Below are 13,533 nucleotides of genomic sequence, written 5' to 3' on the forward strand. Positions count from 1 at the left end.
GATCCTGGCCTTGTCCTCCATTAGTCTCTGTGCACCCGGCCCCAGTGATCTTGTCTCCTCACACGTTCCCTTCACCTACAGTGTGATCTCGGCCTTGTCTCCACCAGTCTCTGTGCACCTTACCCCAGTGATCTTGTCTCCTCACACATTCCCTGCACCTCCAGTGTGATCCTGGCCTTGTCCTCCATTAGTCTCTGTGCACCCGGCCCCAGTGATCTTGTCTCCTCACACATTCCATGCACCTCCAGTGTGATCCTGGCCTTGTCCTCCATTAGTCTCTGTGCACCCGGCCCCAGTGATCTTGTCTCCTCACACGTTCCCTTCACCTACAGTGTGATCTCGGCCTTGTCTCCACCAGTCTCTGTGCACCCGGCCCCAGTGATCTTGTCTCCTCACACATTCCCTGCACCTACAGTGTGATCCTGGCCTTGGTGACCATCGGTGCTGTATATTACTCCGCGTAGTAATGTCGGTGCAAGACGGAAGAATATCGGCGCTTGTACAACTTTCTGCATAAAGACAAAATATTAATGTTTGAAAATCTAGTAGTATGACTGGAAATGAGAGTTGAATTGTAAGTCCTGACTCCAGACTTGTGTAACTCTGACCATGAACCTTCCATGAAATTTTCCTGTGATGGTGACGTTAATGTGTCCATTAATATCAGTGTGGCTGCATTGTGTATATAGTTCATAAACTGTGTTCTCAGTAAGTGTTGTTAAAAAAAAATAAAAAATAAGTCGCTACTGGTTCCAGCCAGAGCATTCGTACAATGATGAGCTTCAACTCCACATCCCTGTAATTACTGTTTTCTCTCTAAAGGTACCGTCACACTAAGCGACGCTGCAGCGATACCGACAACGATCCGGATCGCTGCAGCGTCGCTGTTTGGTCGCTGGAGAGCTGTCACACAGCCAGCCCTCCAGCGACCAACGATGCTGGTAACCAGGGTAAACATCGGGTAACTAAGCGCATGGCCGCGCTTAGTAACCCGATGTTTACCCTGGTTACCATCGCTAAAGTAAAAAAACAACCGCTACATACTTGCCTACCGCTGTCTGTCCCCGGCGCTCTGCTTCTCTGGTCTGGCTGTGAGCACAGCGGCCGGAAAGCAGAGCGGTGACGTCACCACTCTGCTTTCCGGCTGACCGGCGCTCACAGCCAGACCAGAGAAGCAAAGCGCCGAGGACAGACAGCGGTAGGCAAGTATGTAGCGGTTGTTTTTTTTTACTTTAACGATGGTAACCAGGGTAAACATCGGGTTACTAAGCGCGGCCCTGCGCTTAGTTACCCGATGTTTACCCTGGTTACCAGCGAAGACATCGCTGAATCGGTGTCACACACGCCGATTCAGCGATGTCTGCGGGGAGTCCAGCGACGAAATAAAGTTCTGGACTTTCTTCCCCGACCAGCGATCTCCCAGCAGGGGCCTGATCGCTGCTGCCTGTCACACTGGACGATATCGCTAGCGAGGACGCTGCAACGTCACGGATCGCTAGCGATATCGTCTAGTGTGACGGTACCTTTAGATCAAGTCTAGGAGACCCCTGTGGTGTCTGCTCCCCCCCCAGTGTAGAGCTCTGTTCAGACACTGGAGATAATACACATGTAGATGAAGCCCTTGGCCGGGTGTGGACCTTCCACTTCAGAGCTGCAGGGTATCAGGTTTTATCCCCTGGGGCTGATCATGACTGACCTGATAACAAGGGGGCCATTATGGCTTTGTATGAACAGAAGAACCACCCTGAGGTCCAATGTACACTAGAGGGAAACCTCAGGTCTACACAGCTTTACTGAGTCCTTCACTCTCCAAATGTATGGAGACCTCTATGGTGTGCTGATAACTACAGCTAGGATATACCTTCCATGACTTCTTTTTGGGTGGGGGTGTAGTAAAGTGTCAAGTATATCTTACAAAAATTTATATAAGTTTACAAAAGGTGATGTTTAAATTTTTTTTTTTTGTGTATTAAATGTTTGTAAGAGTGACAAGCGTTAGAATATATGGGAAGAAATGTTTATAAAGGGACAGAGTATTTGGTAATAAGGGTAAAAAACATCTAGTTTATAGAAAATGGCCTACATACTAATGTAAATTCCAATGGTCCTCCAAGAGTCTGAGATGTATCGGGGGACAGGGCTGAACAATGAGAAAGGTGGGGGAGCCGGTAATGTTCAGGTAGAGCCAAGCACATTATAAATATATATATATCTCTTCGCCACGACAGCACCCACTTGAGAGAGGGGTTCCGCCCCTAGGAACAGGAAACCCTATGGAGAGAATAAAAGGGGCGGTCTCCCTCGCTCCCACAGTTGGTTTCCTGTTCCTACGGGAGACCTGGAGAGAAGAGGATGCCCAGCCTGGATGCCGCTTGCGCAGTTTACCTGTATAGGGACGGCAAGGGCTCCAGAGCTGGAAGCATCGTCGGGGGTCCTGTGTCAGCTTCCCCCCTCTGCTGGCAGGTACCGTGAGGCCAGGATCGGGGAGTCGCCTGGCTCACGGAGGTACATCCAGCTGACCTGCAGGGACCGGACCGCTGGGGTAAGAGAACCTGTGACGCCATCTTCGGTGGCGTACAGGCAGCGTGTGGCCCAGTGTTATGTCCCCCGGAAGTATTACTACAACTTCCGGGGTGATGCAGGAGGAGGACGGCGCCTGCGCGATCGCTGGATGGAGGCGCAGGCGTGCACAGCAGAGCCGCAACCCGGATGTACTGGTCACTTCCGGGTGCGGCAGGAAGAAGATGGCGGCCCCCATTACAAAAGGACGCCGGCGCTGATACCCGGCGTCCACCATGGCATCTCCCCAGGACACAGCGTTGCCTTCATCCGAAGTCACCGCTATTACACCTGGAAGCCAGACTAGCAGCAGCCGCAGATCATCTTCCAAGAGAGCCAGAGAAAAGAGATAGGACCGGTCGGCTCCTCCATCTGTGCCTCCGTCTCCTCCTCTTCAGCCGGTATTATGACAACAGCTTCAGGGGTGAGTGTTTGTCTACCCTATTTAAGCTGATTATACTCCCCTCTTTTATCTAATTCCCTAGGTTAAAAGAACAGGGAAATCTAAATATAAGCAATGTGCCTAAGGGTACCGACACACTATACGATTTACCAACGATCACGACCAGCGATACGACCTGGCCGTGATCGTTGGTAAGTCGTAGTGTGGTCGCTGGAGAGCTGTCACACAGACAGCTCTCCAGCGACCAACGATGCCGAAGTCCCCGGGTAACCAGGGTAAACATCAGGTTACTAAGCGCAGGACCGCGCTTAGTAACCCGATGTTTACCCTGGTTACCAGCGTAAAAAAAAACAAACAGTACATACTTACATTCCGGTGTCTGTCCCTTGCCGTCTGCTTCCCGCACTCACTGACTGCCGTCCGTAAAGTGAAAGCACAGCGGTGACGTCACCGCTGTGCTCTGCTTTCACTTTACGGCCGGCAGTCAGTGAGTGCGGGAAGCAGACGGCAAGGGACCTGACGGACACCGGAATGTAAGTATGTACTGTTTTTTTTTTGTTTTTTTTTTTACATTTACGCTGGTAACCAGGGTAAACATCGGGTTACTAAGCGCGGTCATGCGCTTAGTAACCCGATGTTTACCCTGGTTACAAGCGAACGCATCGCTAGATCGGTGTCACACACACCGATCTAGCGATGACAGCGGGAGATCCAGCGACGAAAGAATGTTCCAAACGATCTGCTACGACATACGATTCTCAGCAGGATCCCTGATCGCTGCTGCGTGTCAGACACAGCGATATCGTATGGATATCGCTGGAACGTCACGAATCGTACCGTCGTAGCGACAAAAGTGCCACTATGTGACGGTACCCTTATGCTCTCAGCCGCTCCCGGATACTTATTTAAAAAAGCTGTGCCAGTCATGCATCGAATCCACCTTACGTGAGGAGTCTTCAGTAAGGTCGGAAGATATACGTAGCATGATTAGAGAAGAATTACGAGCCTTTCGAAGCTCCGATAAAGTTCCTGAGAGTAGGAAGAAATATAGCTCTCCTAGATCTGAACAATCCTCTGATGTTGAGGATAAGGATTCGGACAGTTCCTAAGAGGTTATATCCTCAGAGGGTGAGCAGGATACATGCTTTCCTACAGACAGTATTGACAATCTAGTCAAATCAGTACGTAACACCATGGGTATGGAAGATACTAAAACCCTTAAGACACCACAGGACGTGATGTTTGCTGGCCTGTCCGAAAGAAAGAGACCTTCTTTTCCTGTTATTCCAGCAATAAAGGATTTAGTCAGAAAGGAGTGGGAAAGCCAGGGGCAAAGAGGGTTGCCGTCTTCCTTAAAACTTCGCATTCCCTTTAATGATGAGGATTTCCCCAAATGGTCGAAAGCCCTGAAAGTGGATGCGGCAGTGGCATCCACGTCTAGGAAATCTTTACTGCCTGTAGAAGATTTAAGACCTTTGCAAGACCCGCTTGACCGGAAAGCTGATTCCCTTTTAAAAAGAGTATGGGAATCCTGTACAGGAGCTTTCAGACCGGCTATTTCGGCCACATGCACTGCTAGGTCCATGCTGGTCTGGTTGAATGATCTAGAAGAAGGTTTGAGAGGTGGCCTTTCCCGCAATAAACTCATGTCCTCTATTCCATTAATTAGAGGAGCTACTGCCTTTTTAGCCGATTCTTCAGCTGATTCCATCCGATTAGCAGCCAAATCGGCAGGTCTTGTGGCTGAAAGGATGGAAAGGAGATCCCCAAACGAAGTGTAAGTTATGTGGGTTGCCATGCCATGGTGAGTACCTATTTGGTACTCAGTTGGATGAACTTATTACCAAAGCGGGTGAGAGGAAGAAAGGGTTCCCCAATAACACTTATCTTCCATCTTATAGGAGAGCGTTCCGAAAGCCCATGTTCAACAGAAGACGGGACTATAAAAACCAGGACCATTGGGCTAATAAAGACTTTAAGCAAAAAGGAGCCTTTTTCAGAAAACGCCCTTTCAAACCTGAGGATAAACCCTGTTAGGACAGATCTACCCATTGGTGGTAGGTTGTCCTTCTCTACGCAATGGCTGGCAATAACTTCTAATCCATGGGCAACTAGCCTTATAACTACAGGTCTAAAATTAAGATTTTCCCAAGTCCCCCCCGGACTCATTTTTTCTGACTTCCTTAGGGTCACAATCACAACAAGAGGCCTTGGAACCGGAAATAACTCTCCTGTCCAAAGGAGTATTGGTGGAAGTCCCTTTTCATCAAAAAGGAAGGGGGTTTTATTCCCCTTTATTTTTGATTTCGAAACCAGACGGATCATATAGAACAATAATTAACCTTAAGAGACTAAACGTCTTCTTAGAGAACCAAACTTTTAAAATGGAATCTATTCGGTCAACTATTAAGCTTCTGTTTCCCCATTGCTTCATGGCAGTTCTTGACCTTAAAGATGCATATTATCATCTTCCAATCTTCAGTGAGCATCAACAATATCTACGGGTGGCAGTTATGATCAAAGGTCAAATTCGGCATTATCAATACACAGCAATGCCCTTTGGACTATCAATAGCCCCTAGAGTTTTCACAAAACTAATGTCAGAGGTAATGTCATATTTGAGGTTAAAAGACACCCTCCTAATACCATATTTAGATGACCTATTGATAGTCGGGAACTCCCTTTCTCAATGTCATCAACGTTTATCTGATTCAATTTCATCCCTACAGGGGTTAGGGTGGTTAGTAAATTGGGAAAAATCTAGATTGTCCCCCACAACTAATCAAAAAATTTTAGGAATTATTCTAGACTCTATAAATCAAATGTGCTTTCTTCCCGAGTCGAAACAAATAGCAATCATAAACGAGGTACAATCGGTGATTAACAACCCCCTAATTTCCCTAAGAGAAGGTATGTCCCTTCTTGGTTCCTTCACATCTTGTATTCCAGCTGTTCCGTGGGCCCAATTCCATAGCAGGAAATTACAGTATACAATACTTCGTGAGGAAGAAAGATTACAGGACCGATTAGATAGTCGTATTTCTTTACCAACAGACGTGATACAATCTCTCACTTGGTGGTTAAATCCGGATCATTTTACCAGTGGGGTTCCCTGATGCCAGTCCTAGTGGTTGGGGAGCACACTTAGGAGATCAAATAGTGCAAGGTCTGTGGTCTCTTAGAGAATCAGATGATTCTTCTAATAAAAAAGAGCTGAAGGCTATCTATCATGCCTTATCTAAATTCCTTCCGCAGCTACACGGAACGCATACAAGAATCCTTTCAGACAACATGACAGCAGTAGCATATATAAACCACCAAGGAGGAACAAGATCAGAAGCACTCATGTCTATAGCCGACGACATTCTAGCCATAGCAGAGGAGCACCTTCTATCCCTATCAGCGCTGCATGTGAGAGGAATCGACAATTCAAGAGCAGATTTCCTCAGTCGCCACACTCTCCACCAAGGAGAATGGGTTCTAAGTCGTCGTATCTTTTGCATGATAGTAAAAAAATGGGGCACTCCCGAGATAGGTCTTTGTGACAAAACAAAACAGGCAAGTCAAAAAGTTCGCATCATTGTTCCGATCCGACAATCCAGATATCTTCAACGCCCTAAAAGTGCCATGGGTATTCAAGAAGGCATATGCTTTTCCCCCACTGATACTACTTCCGACAGTAATCAGGAAGATAAGGGAGGACAGAGCAAACGTGCTCTTAATAGCTCCGTTCTGGCCCAAGAGGCCATGGTTTTCCTGGCTGAGAGCCATGTCGATCTCAGACCCATGGATCCTCCCAGAGGATCGGGATCTTCTTTTCCAGGGCCCCTTCAACCACCCTCATGTGAAGGGTCTACGGTTAACAGCCTGGAATTTGAGAGGCAGCTGCTAAAGATGAGAGGGTTCTCAAACAAAGTGATTGACACTCTGCTACTAAGTAGAAAAAAATCCACTACCTCCATCTATGCAAGTGTGGAAAAAAATTCTAAACCTCTACCCAACGGCCCTGTCAAACGAAATTCATATTCCTATGATTCTAGAATTTCTTCAAAAAGGGCGCGATTTAGGCCTGGCGGTCAGTACCTTAAAAGTACACATTTCTGCGCTGAGGGCTTTATATGGTCACGATATCGCAGGTAATAAGTGGGTAGCCAGGTTTGTTGCAGCATGCCAGAGGTCACAGACAGTTCGAATTCCCCATGTACCACCTTGGGATGTTAATTTAGTACTTGAAGCTCTAACAGACCACCCTTTTGAGCCACTACATTCAGCTCACATAAAACATGTCTCCCTCAAGACAGCTCTTCTTGTCACCTTAAGGTACCGTCACACTAGACGATATCGCTAGCGATCCGTGACGTTGCAGCGTCCTCGCTAGCGATATCGTCCAGTGTGACAGGCAGCAGCGATCAGGCCCCTGCTGTGCTGTCGCTGGTCGGGGAAGAAAGTCCAGAACTTTGTTTCGTCGCTGGACTCCCCGTAGACATCGCTGAATCGGCGTGTGTAACACCGATTCAGCGATGTCTTCGCTGGTAACCAGGGTAAACATCGGGTTACTAAGCGCAGGGCCGCGCTTAGTAACCCGATGTTTACCCTGGTTACCATCGTTAAAGTAAAAAAACAACCACTACTTACTTACCTACCGCTGTCTGTCCTCGGCGCTCTGCTTCTCTGGTCTGGCTGTGAGCGCCGGGCAGCCGGAAAGCAGAGCGGTGACGTCACTTTGGGATCGTTTGTGTGTGTCTGTGTGACAGCTCTCCAGCGACCACACAGCGATGCTGCAGTGATCGACATCGTTGTCGGTATTGCTGCAGCGTCGCTTAGTGTGACGGTACCTTTACACATGAACTTCTCAAACACATCAGTTTAGTTAGAATAATCAAATAGAGGGAAAAATTGTACACAAGTACCCGGGGAAACTACATTTTTTGTATCTTTTATTAAACGATCAAATGCATAAAGAGAAATGTTAAGAAGTGGGAAACCACAGGGTAGTGCCACAGCACTGAATACAGAGCCAAAAGCACTAGCAATGCATGCAGGAATAGATTATCGGTAGGGTATATGGAGCGCCCCCAAGGGCTAGGGGAACTCTGTACCGGGCCCTTCGGATCTCAAGGGGGATATCACGGTGGCTGACCCGGTCCATGGCCCTCGGGGCGTCCGTAGAATAAGCGGGAAAAGGTCTTTAAAAGGGATAATGTTCGTCATGCCACCTGTGGTATTCGGTCAGGGTGACCGACGCTGTTCAGGGGTCCACTGGGGTGATGGTATGGCAGCTGGATGGTATACCTTCGCACAGGTGAAGTATCTCCCCAGGGCTTCCTAGTGTATAGATGGTGGATGGTGAGAGGCGCAGTGAATAATGAGGACACAAGGTTGCAGTCTCTATACCTTTACTGAAGGCTTCAACATCCACAGTCCAGGGCACCAGACCACAGGGTAGGCAGTCTGGCCGGTCTGAAGGCAAATCCAGAGTCCCCTTATCCAGGTTGAATTCAGTAGCCTTCCTCTAGTGCCTGGGTGTTGTAGTCCCTCCCTGCTGTGCGTCTCGGTAAGGCCCTCACAACTGTTGTGGATGTTCAAGATGTTATGTCTTTCTCTCTCTGTCCCCCTGATGGATAGGACAAACCCGTATGACTGATGGCCTGAGGCTTTTTACAGGGACTCTATCATGCCCCGGCCCCCACGATTGCCACTGTGCCTCCTGGGCAGGTGAAGTATGTCCCCAGGGCTTCCCAGAGTGTAGTTGGTAGATGGTGGATGGTGTAAGGTGCAGTGAATAATGAGGACACAAGGTTGCAGTCTCTATACCTTTACTGAAGGCTTCAACATCCACAGTCCAGGGCACCAGACCACAGGGTAGGCAGTCTGGCCGGTCTGAAGGCAAATCCAGAGTCCCCTTATCCAGGTTGAATTCAGTAGCCTTCTTACTAGCGCCTGGGTGTTGTAGTACTGCTGAGCAACTCGGTGAGGTCCTCACAACTCTTGTAGATGTTCTAGATGTTATCTCTTCCTCTCTGTCCCCCAGATGGTGTGGATAGGACAAACCCGTATGACTGATGCCCTGAGGCTTGTTTATAGGGACCCTAGAGATGCCCCGACCCCCACAATTTGCCACCGTGTCTTCTTAGGTACTTAGGTTGGGCAGCCAACTTGGAATTGACTGTCCTGCCAGTCTCTGAAGTAAGGCGTAGAGTCTATTACTCCCTCGGTGTTCCGGCCACCGGCTATGCGCCTCAGGAGGCAGCCTCTCTCAGGGTAGGACTCCTTCTGGTTTTCTCCTTGTGCTATGACTTCATGTCTCACTTTCTACAATACAATTCCTTTCTTGTTCTTTGTTGGGATGCTGCCGCACGTGGGGCAGGCGCAGCTCTGTGTCTTTCTGTCTCGTGCTAGGCCTCCAACAGGATCCCACCCCTGTATGGGGCCCTCTGTCTGCAGCTTGGTGTTCCTCCCTTCCCGCTGTCTGCCTGTCAGGTGTTGCCTGGGCCAAGCCCAGTTAGCTTCTCACTAACTTTCTATCCAACCCACCAGTTTTACCCTAATGAGGAGTGCCCTAATAGATAGGAGCCAGGCTCCCCCTGGTGACTGGAGTGTGAAGTGTGGTGTATGGTTTGTGATACCTGGCAGGGTGGACTCCTTTAGTGCCATCAGACGTAATATCACTCCCCCTGGTAGAAGAATAACATTACTGCAACAAACCAGGACTCTTACTATCTATCTATGAAACATAATTACCCGTAGAGGTATTCTATCTTACGAAGTGCATGTACCCTCTTAGGGTATACTATCATTAACCCTTAAGGTGCTAATCAACATTTTCTTTCTTTTTCTTTCACGTATGCAGGACTGTCTACCCCCACGGGCCTACTGCATTTTTGTTCCTAAAACCTATCATTTTATCTAAAGTACATCAGTTTAACATTTTAACTACATACTATATGCAATGTGAACTTTATTACTAACTAACTTCTTAAGGCAACATTATTACTCTTTAGTAAGGTGCAACAAATGAACATTCCCTTTAAGAGGGGAAACTCAAGTCTTTCTCTGAGGTAGTGCAATGTATCAACACGTCAGTTAAAACTTTTGGAACAGTAAAACTTTCACGAAGTTTTCAGTTTTTTTTGTAAAACCAGTGGGGTGCACCTTTAAGAAGGTGCAAACTATATACACCGGACAGTTTGTGAACCATTCACCGTCCATGATTCCAATGTTCTTTAAAACAATGATGAAATTGTGCAAAACTTGAAACAATAGGGATCCCGGGTAAACAAAGGGATCCCTTTAAGTGTTAACCCAGAACGGGTTTTAAAGCAGCAAAAGATAACCAGTTAACTATTTACAGCCTTCGTTTTTTCAAGGTTTATTCGAGTCCTCGAGGTAGCAGTGGTCGAGTTAGCCCAGCTGGATACTGGCGGCTACCAGGTGCTACATATGGGCTCCCTCACTTCAGATGGGGGTTTGCGTACCCAGTCTTCTGTTTAGGAGCAGCTGGAGCACAGAAGTCAACGAAGTCAACTCTTTGGCCACCACAGTGGTAGTAGTGGCGACGGTACATGTTGTGGTCCTTATGATGGTACACGTCGGGGTAACAGTTGTGGTCTTGGTGATGGCAGTAGTCTGGACACAAGGTGGCACTGTTGCCACAGGGGACGATTGGGCTGGAGTTTTAGCATGGTGCACCGCAGGGTCTCTTTTTGCGCACGTTTAAGGCGAACCAGCCCTTCTCACCGAAGTGCCTGGTGTAGGTAACTGTGTCTTCCGGGTAAAGGTCTTGGTGGCCTTCCCGAAGGTGGGATTCCACAACCCTCCTATTTACAAAGACCTCGGTGTACAGCCCTGGCTCTTTGATGAAGCCCCATCCTCCTTGGAGTTTGGCTACAACTGTGCCCTGCTTATGCGGGGCCTGGTGAGTGTTGCGGTCCTTGCGGGCCTGGGCGGTCATGAGCCTGGCGGTGGGCCTGGTATTCCACCTCTTTCTCCTCCCACTTTCGGGCAAGTTGGGCCTGGTATTCCTCCCAACTTAGCACTTCCACTGTCTCTCCCTCTTGTCGTTCTGCCCCGGGGAACCCCATGAAATCCAATCCGGGATTCACCCAACGGTACACAGTCCGCTCCACATAGACCTCACCCGGCAGGGTGGTGGGCGAAATTGGGGCCTTCAGGAATTGCTCCATGCCCGTAGCCTGGTCCCAGGGCCCGAGGCACTGGAGGCGGTGAGCTCCGCAGGGAGGTGGTGCTGCCACAGGGCCCACTAGCAGGTCCTCAGTCACCGGGGCAGGGTCAGCGAGATTGCAAAAACAATATGAAAACCTCCATAGCAATGTTCTGAGATGACCAAATGTCCTACAAAATCTGAGATTTCTACTAAAAGATGACGTTCATCACACAACTCTTGCTTGGATTCTTACTGGCTGGGTGACAAGTAGAGCTAGGCTTTTAGAAAAATTACACTTCTGTGGCATAAGTGCCAAGTTCATTGGTCTCATTGTCCTGTTCATGGTGCCTTTTTGGCAAGACTGCATCATCCTTAGGTTGTCTGCAGACTTCTCCACACTTGGAGAAAAGCCAGATGGCTGTATACCTCAGATGGGGTTTGCAACCCTTGGACTAGCCATAAGCAATCCTGACCGGAGCATGGAAGCTGCATAGAAAGTCATGCTGTTACTCATGGGTTGAGAGCCACCGGCCAGTCTGTGCGCTTCATTGTGACCTTAATCAAAATTATGTGACCGGGTGACTCTTCCCTAATTGTCAAGGGAAAAGCAGGTGATGGAGATCTACTCATCAACATCCACCTCATCCTCTCCTTCAATCTCTCTGGTGTCTGAAGCTCGTGGTTCTTTGGGAAGGACTCCAAACTGGGAGAACTTGGCGTTCTTCTGTTCCAGACTTTGCTTCCTCCACTTAATCCTTCTATTCTGGAACCAGACCATCACCTAATGAAGAAAGGGGAACACATTGTTGAGAACTTGGATCTAAAGAAAATGTGAGACACTCTATATAATATGGGTCGCTGTTACAGCACTGTGACCCATATTATCTGTTACAAAGCAAATATGTTCAGCTAAAATAAAAATGCATTGCCAAACAAAAAGGGCTCAAGTTGAGAACAGAGTACATGTGCAAGTTCTTACCTGGGTTTCTGTGAGGCAAAGTGAGGCAGCGAGGTCCACTCGTTCTGTCCCCACCATATACTGTTGCTTCAGGAAGTCTTTCTCCAACTTTTCCAGCTGTTCTGGAGTGAAGACCGTCCTAATCCTCTTCAGTTTGGAGGGTCCCATCTTGCAGGGCAGAGATTCTATGGGACAGTTGAAGGACATACATCCTGGAAGAAGCAGAAGATGGCGATACCACAGGCAAGAAAGAAGGAAGGAGCGAACCTAGGACTGGAGCAAACTGAGCTACAACTTCTACAAGTGTAATTCAAGATGATTATTCTGATGTGAGAAATACAAGTTTCAGCAATTCTTATTCTGAAGAATAAAAATCCACATCTCTCCTGATCTAAGCAACGTTTTGTAAAGATTATTAGCACCAAAAACTAACTATATAGAATTAATATAACAAGTTGAGGAGTGTGGACTCACCTCTGTGGCTTCACAGGGGGTACGGACCTCTGCACCCTCCACTGAGTGGTCTGTAATGCTGCTGGGGCTGAACATAGCCGGGGAAGGCTGCAGGTTGGCAGAGAAATACTGGAGGGTACGACATGGCCCCATAGGAGTAGCCATGGGGTGCAGGGGGCATCTGCCAGCCAGGTTCCTCCACAATGACTCGGGGACCCGGTCTGTCCTTCCTGGATAGTAGGGAATCAATATCAAAGGCTTTCTTGGGTGTTGTCTGGTCCTGAATGGCCGATGGCAGAGCAGGAGCCTGAGCCAAGTGATGGCCAAGTCCTGGGAAGATGGGAGTAGGCTGCATGATGGCAGGGAGAAGTGTTGTGAATTCTGTTGTCGGGCTCCCTCCTGTGGTCATGAATGGTACTTCGGCTGGTTCTGTCCATGGACTTCCTCTGGTGGGTGTTTCTGAGTTTCACAGGTGACGAGGTTAATTCGTTAGCTGCTGCTCTATTTAACTCCACTTAGATCTTTGCTTCATGCCACCTGTCAATGTTCCAGTATTGGTCTAGTTCACTCCTGGATCGTTCTTGTGACCTGTCTTCCCATCAGAAGCTAAGTTCCAGCTTGTATTTCTTTGGTTTGCTATTTTTCTGTCCAGCTTGCTATTTAATTTGTTGTCTTGCTTGCTTGAAGCTCTGGGACGCAGAGGGAGCGCCTCCGCACCGTGAGTCGGTGCGGAGGGTCTTTTTGCGCCCTCTGCGTGGTATTTTTGTAGGTTTTTGTGCTGACCGCAAAGTAAAAAAAAAAAGAAAAAAACAGCAAAACAAGGCAGAGATTCTTACCTGCCTAGGCCTCTAAACTAATGCACTATCAGGATGTAGTGGACCCATGTGGTTAAGATGGAGACAACACAGGTGCAGCATAACCGATGAGGCAGCCACTCACCAGCTACCAAACTAATGGAGGGGGTGGCTGCTTGGTACAATGCTGCACATAAAAGAC

The 13,533-nt window shown here is 48.3% G+C and overlaps 1 protein-coding gene across 1 annotated transcript; it reads right to left on the reverse strand.

The window, feature by feature from the left end:
• Positions 1-11,748: 11,748 nt before the first annotated feature.
• LOC138657282 (homeobox protein not2-like) lies at positions 11,749-12,946 on the reverse strand. Its single transcript, XM_069744964.1, has 3 exons — positions 12,586-12,946; positions 12,106-12,296; positions 11,749-11,907 (listed from the first exon to the last, which is right to left on the reverse strand). The coding sequence occupies exons 1-3, from the start codon at positions 12,944-12,946 to the stop codon at positions 11,749-11,751; spliced, it is 711 nt and encodes a 236-aa protein (XP_069601065.1).
• Between the last annotated feature and the right edge of the window lie 587 nt (positions 12,947-13,533).

This window comes from Ranitomeya imitator, chromosome 1 (genome assembly GCF_032444005.1).
Source record: "Ranitomeya imitator isolate aRanImi1 chromosome 1, aRanImi1.pri, whole genome shotgun sequence".
Lineage (NCBI taxonomy): Eukaryota > Metazoa > Chordata > Amphibia > Anura > Dendrobatidae > Ranitomeya > Ranitomeya imitator.

What these genes read in the sequence shown, in the direction of transcription:
- LOC138657282 (XM_069744964.1), bottom strand. Translation starts at nt 12,946, where the DNA reads ATGACCACAGGAGGGAGCCCGACAACAGAATTCACAACACTTCTCCCT. An exon ending in ACTCAGTGGAGGGTGCAGAG is followed by an intron (nt 12,297 to 12,585) that starts GTCCGTACCCCC and finishes TGCTTCTTCCAG; the next exon opens with GATGTATGTCCTTCAACTGT. An exon ending in TTTGCCTCACAGAAACCCAG is followed by an intron (nt 11,908 to 12,105) that starts GTAAGAACTTGC and finishes TTTCTTCATTAG; the next exon opens with GTGATGGTCTGGTTCCAGAA.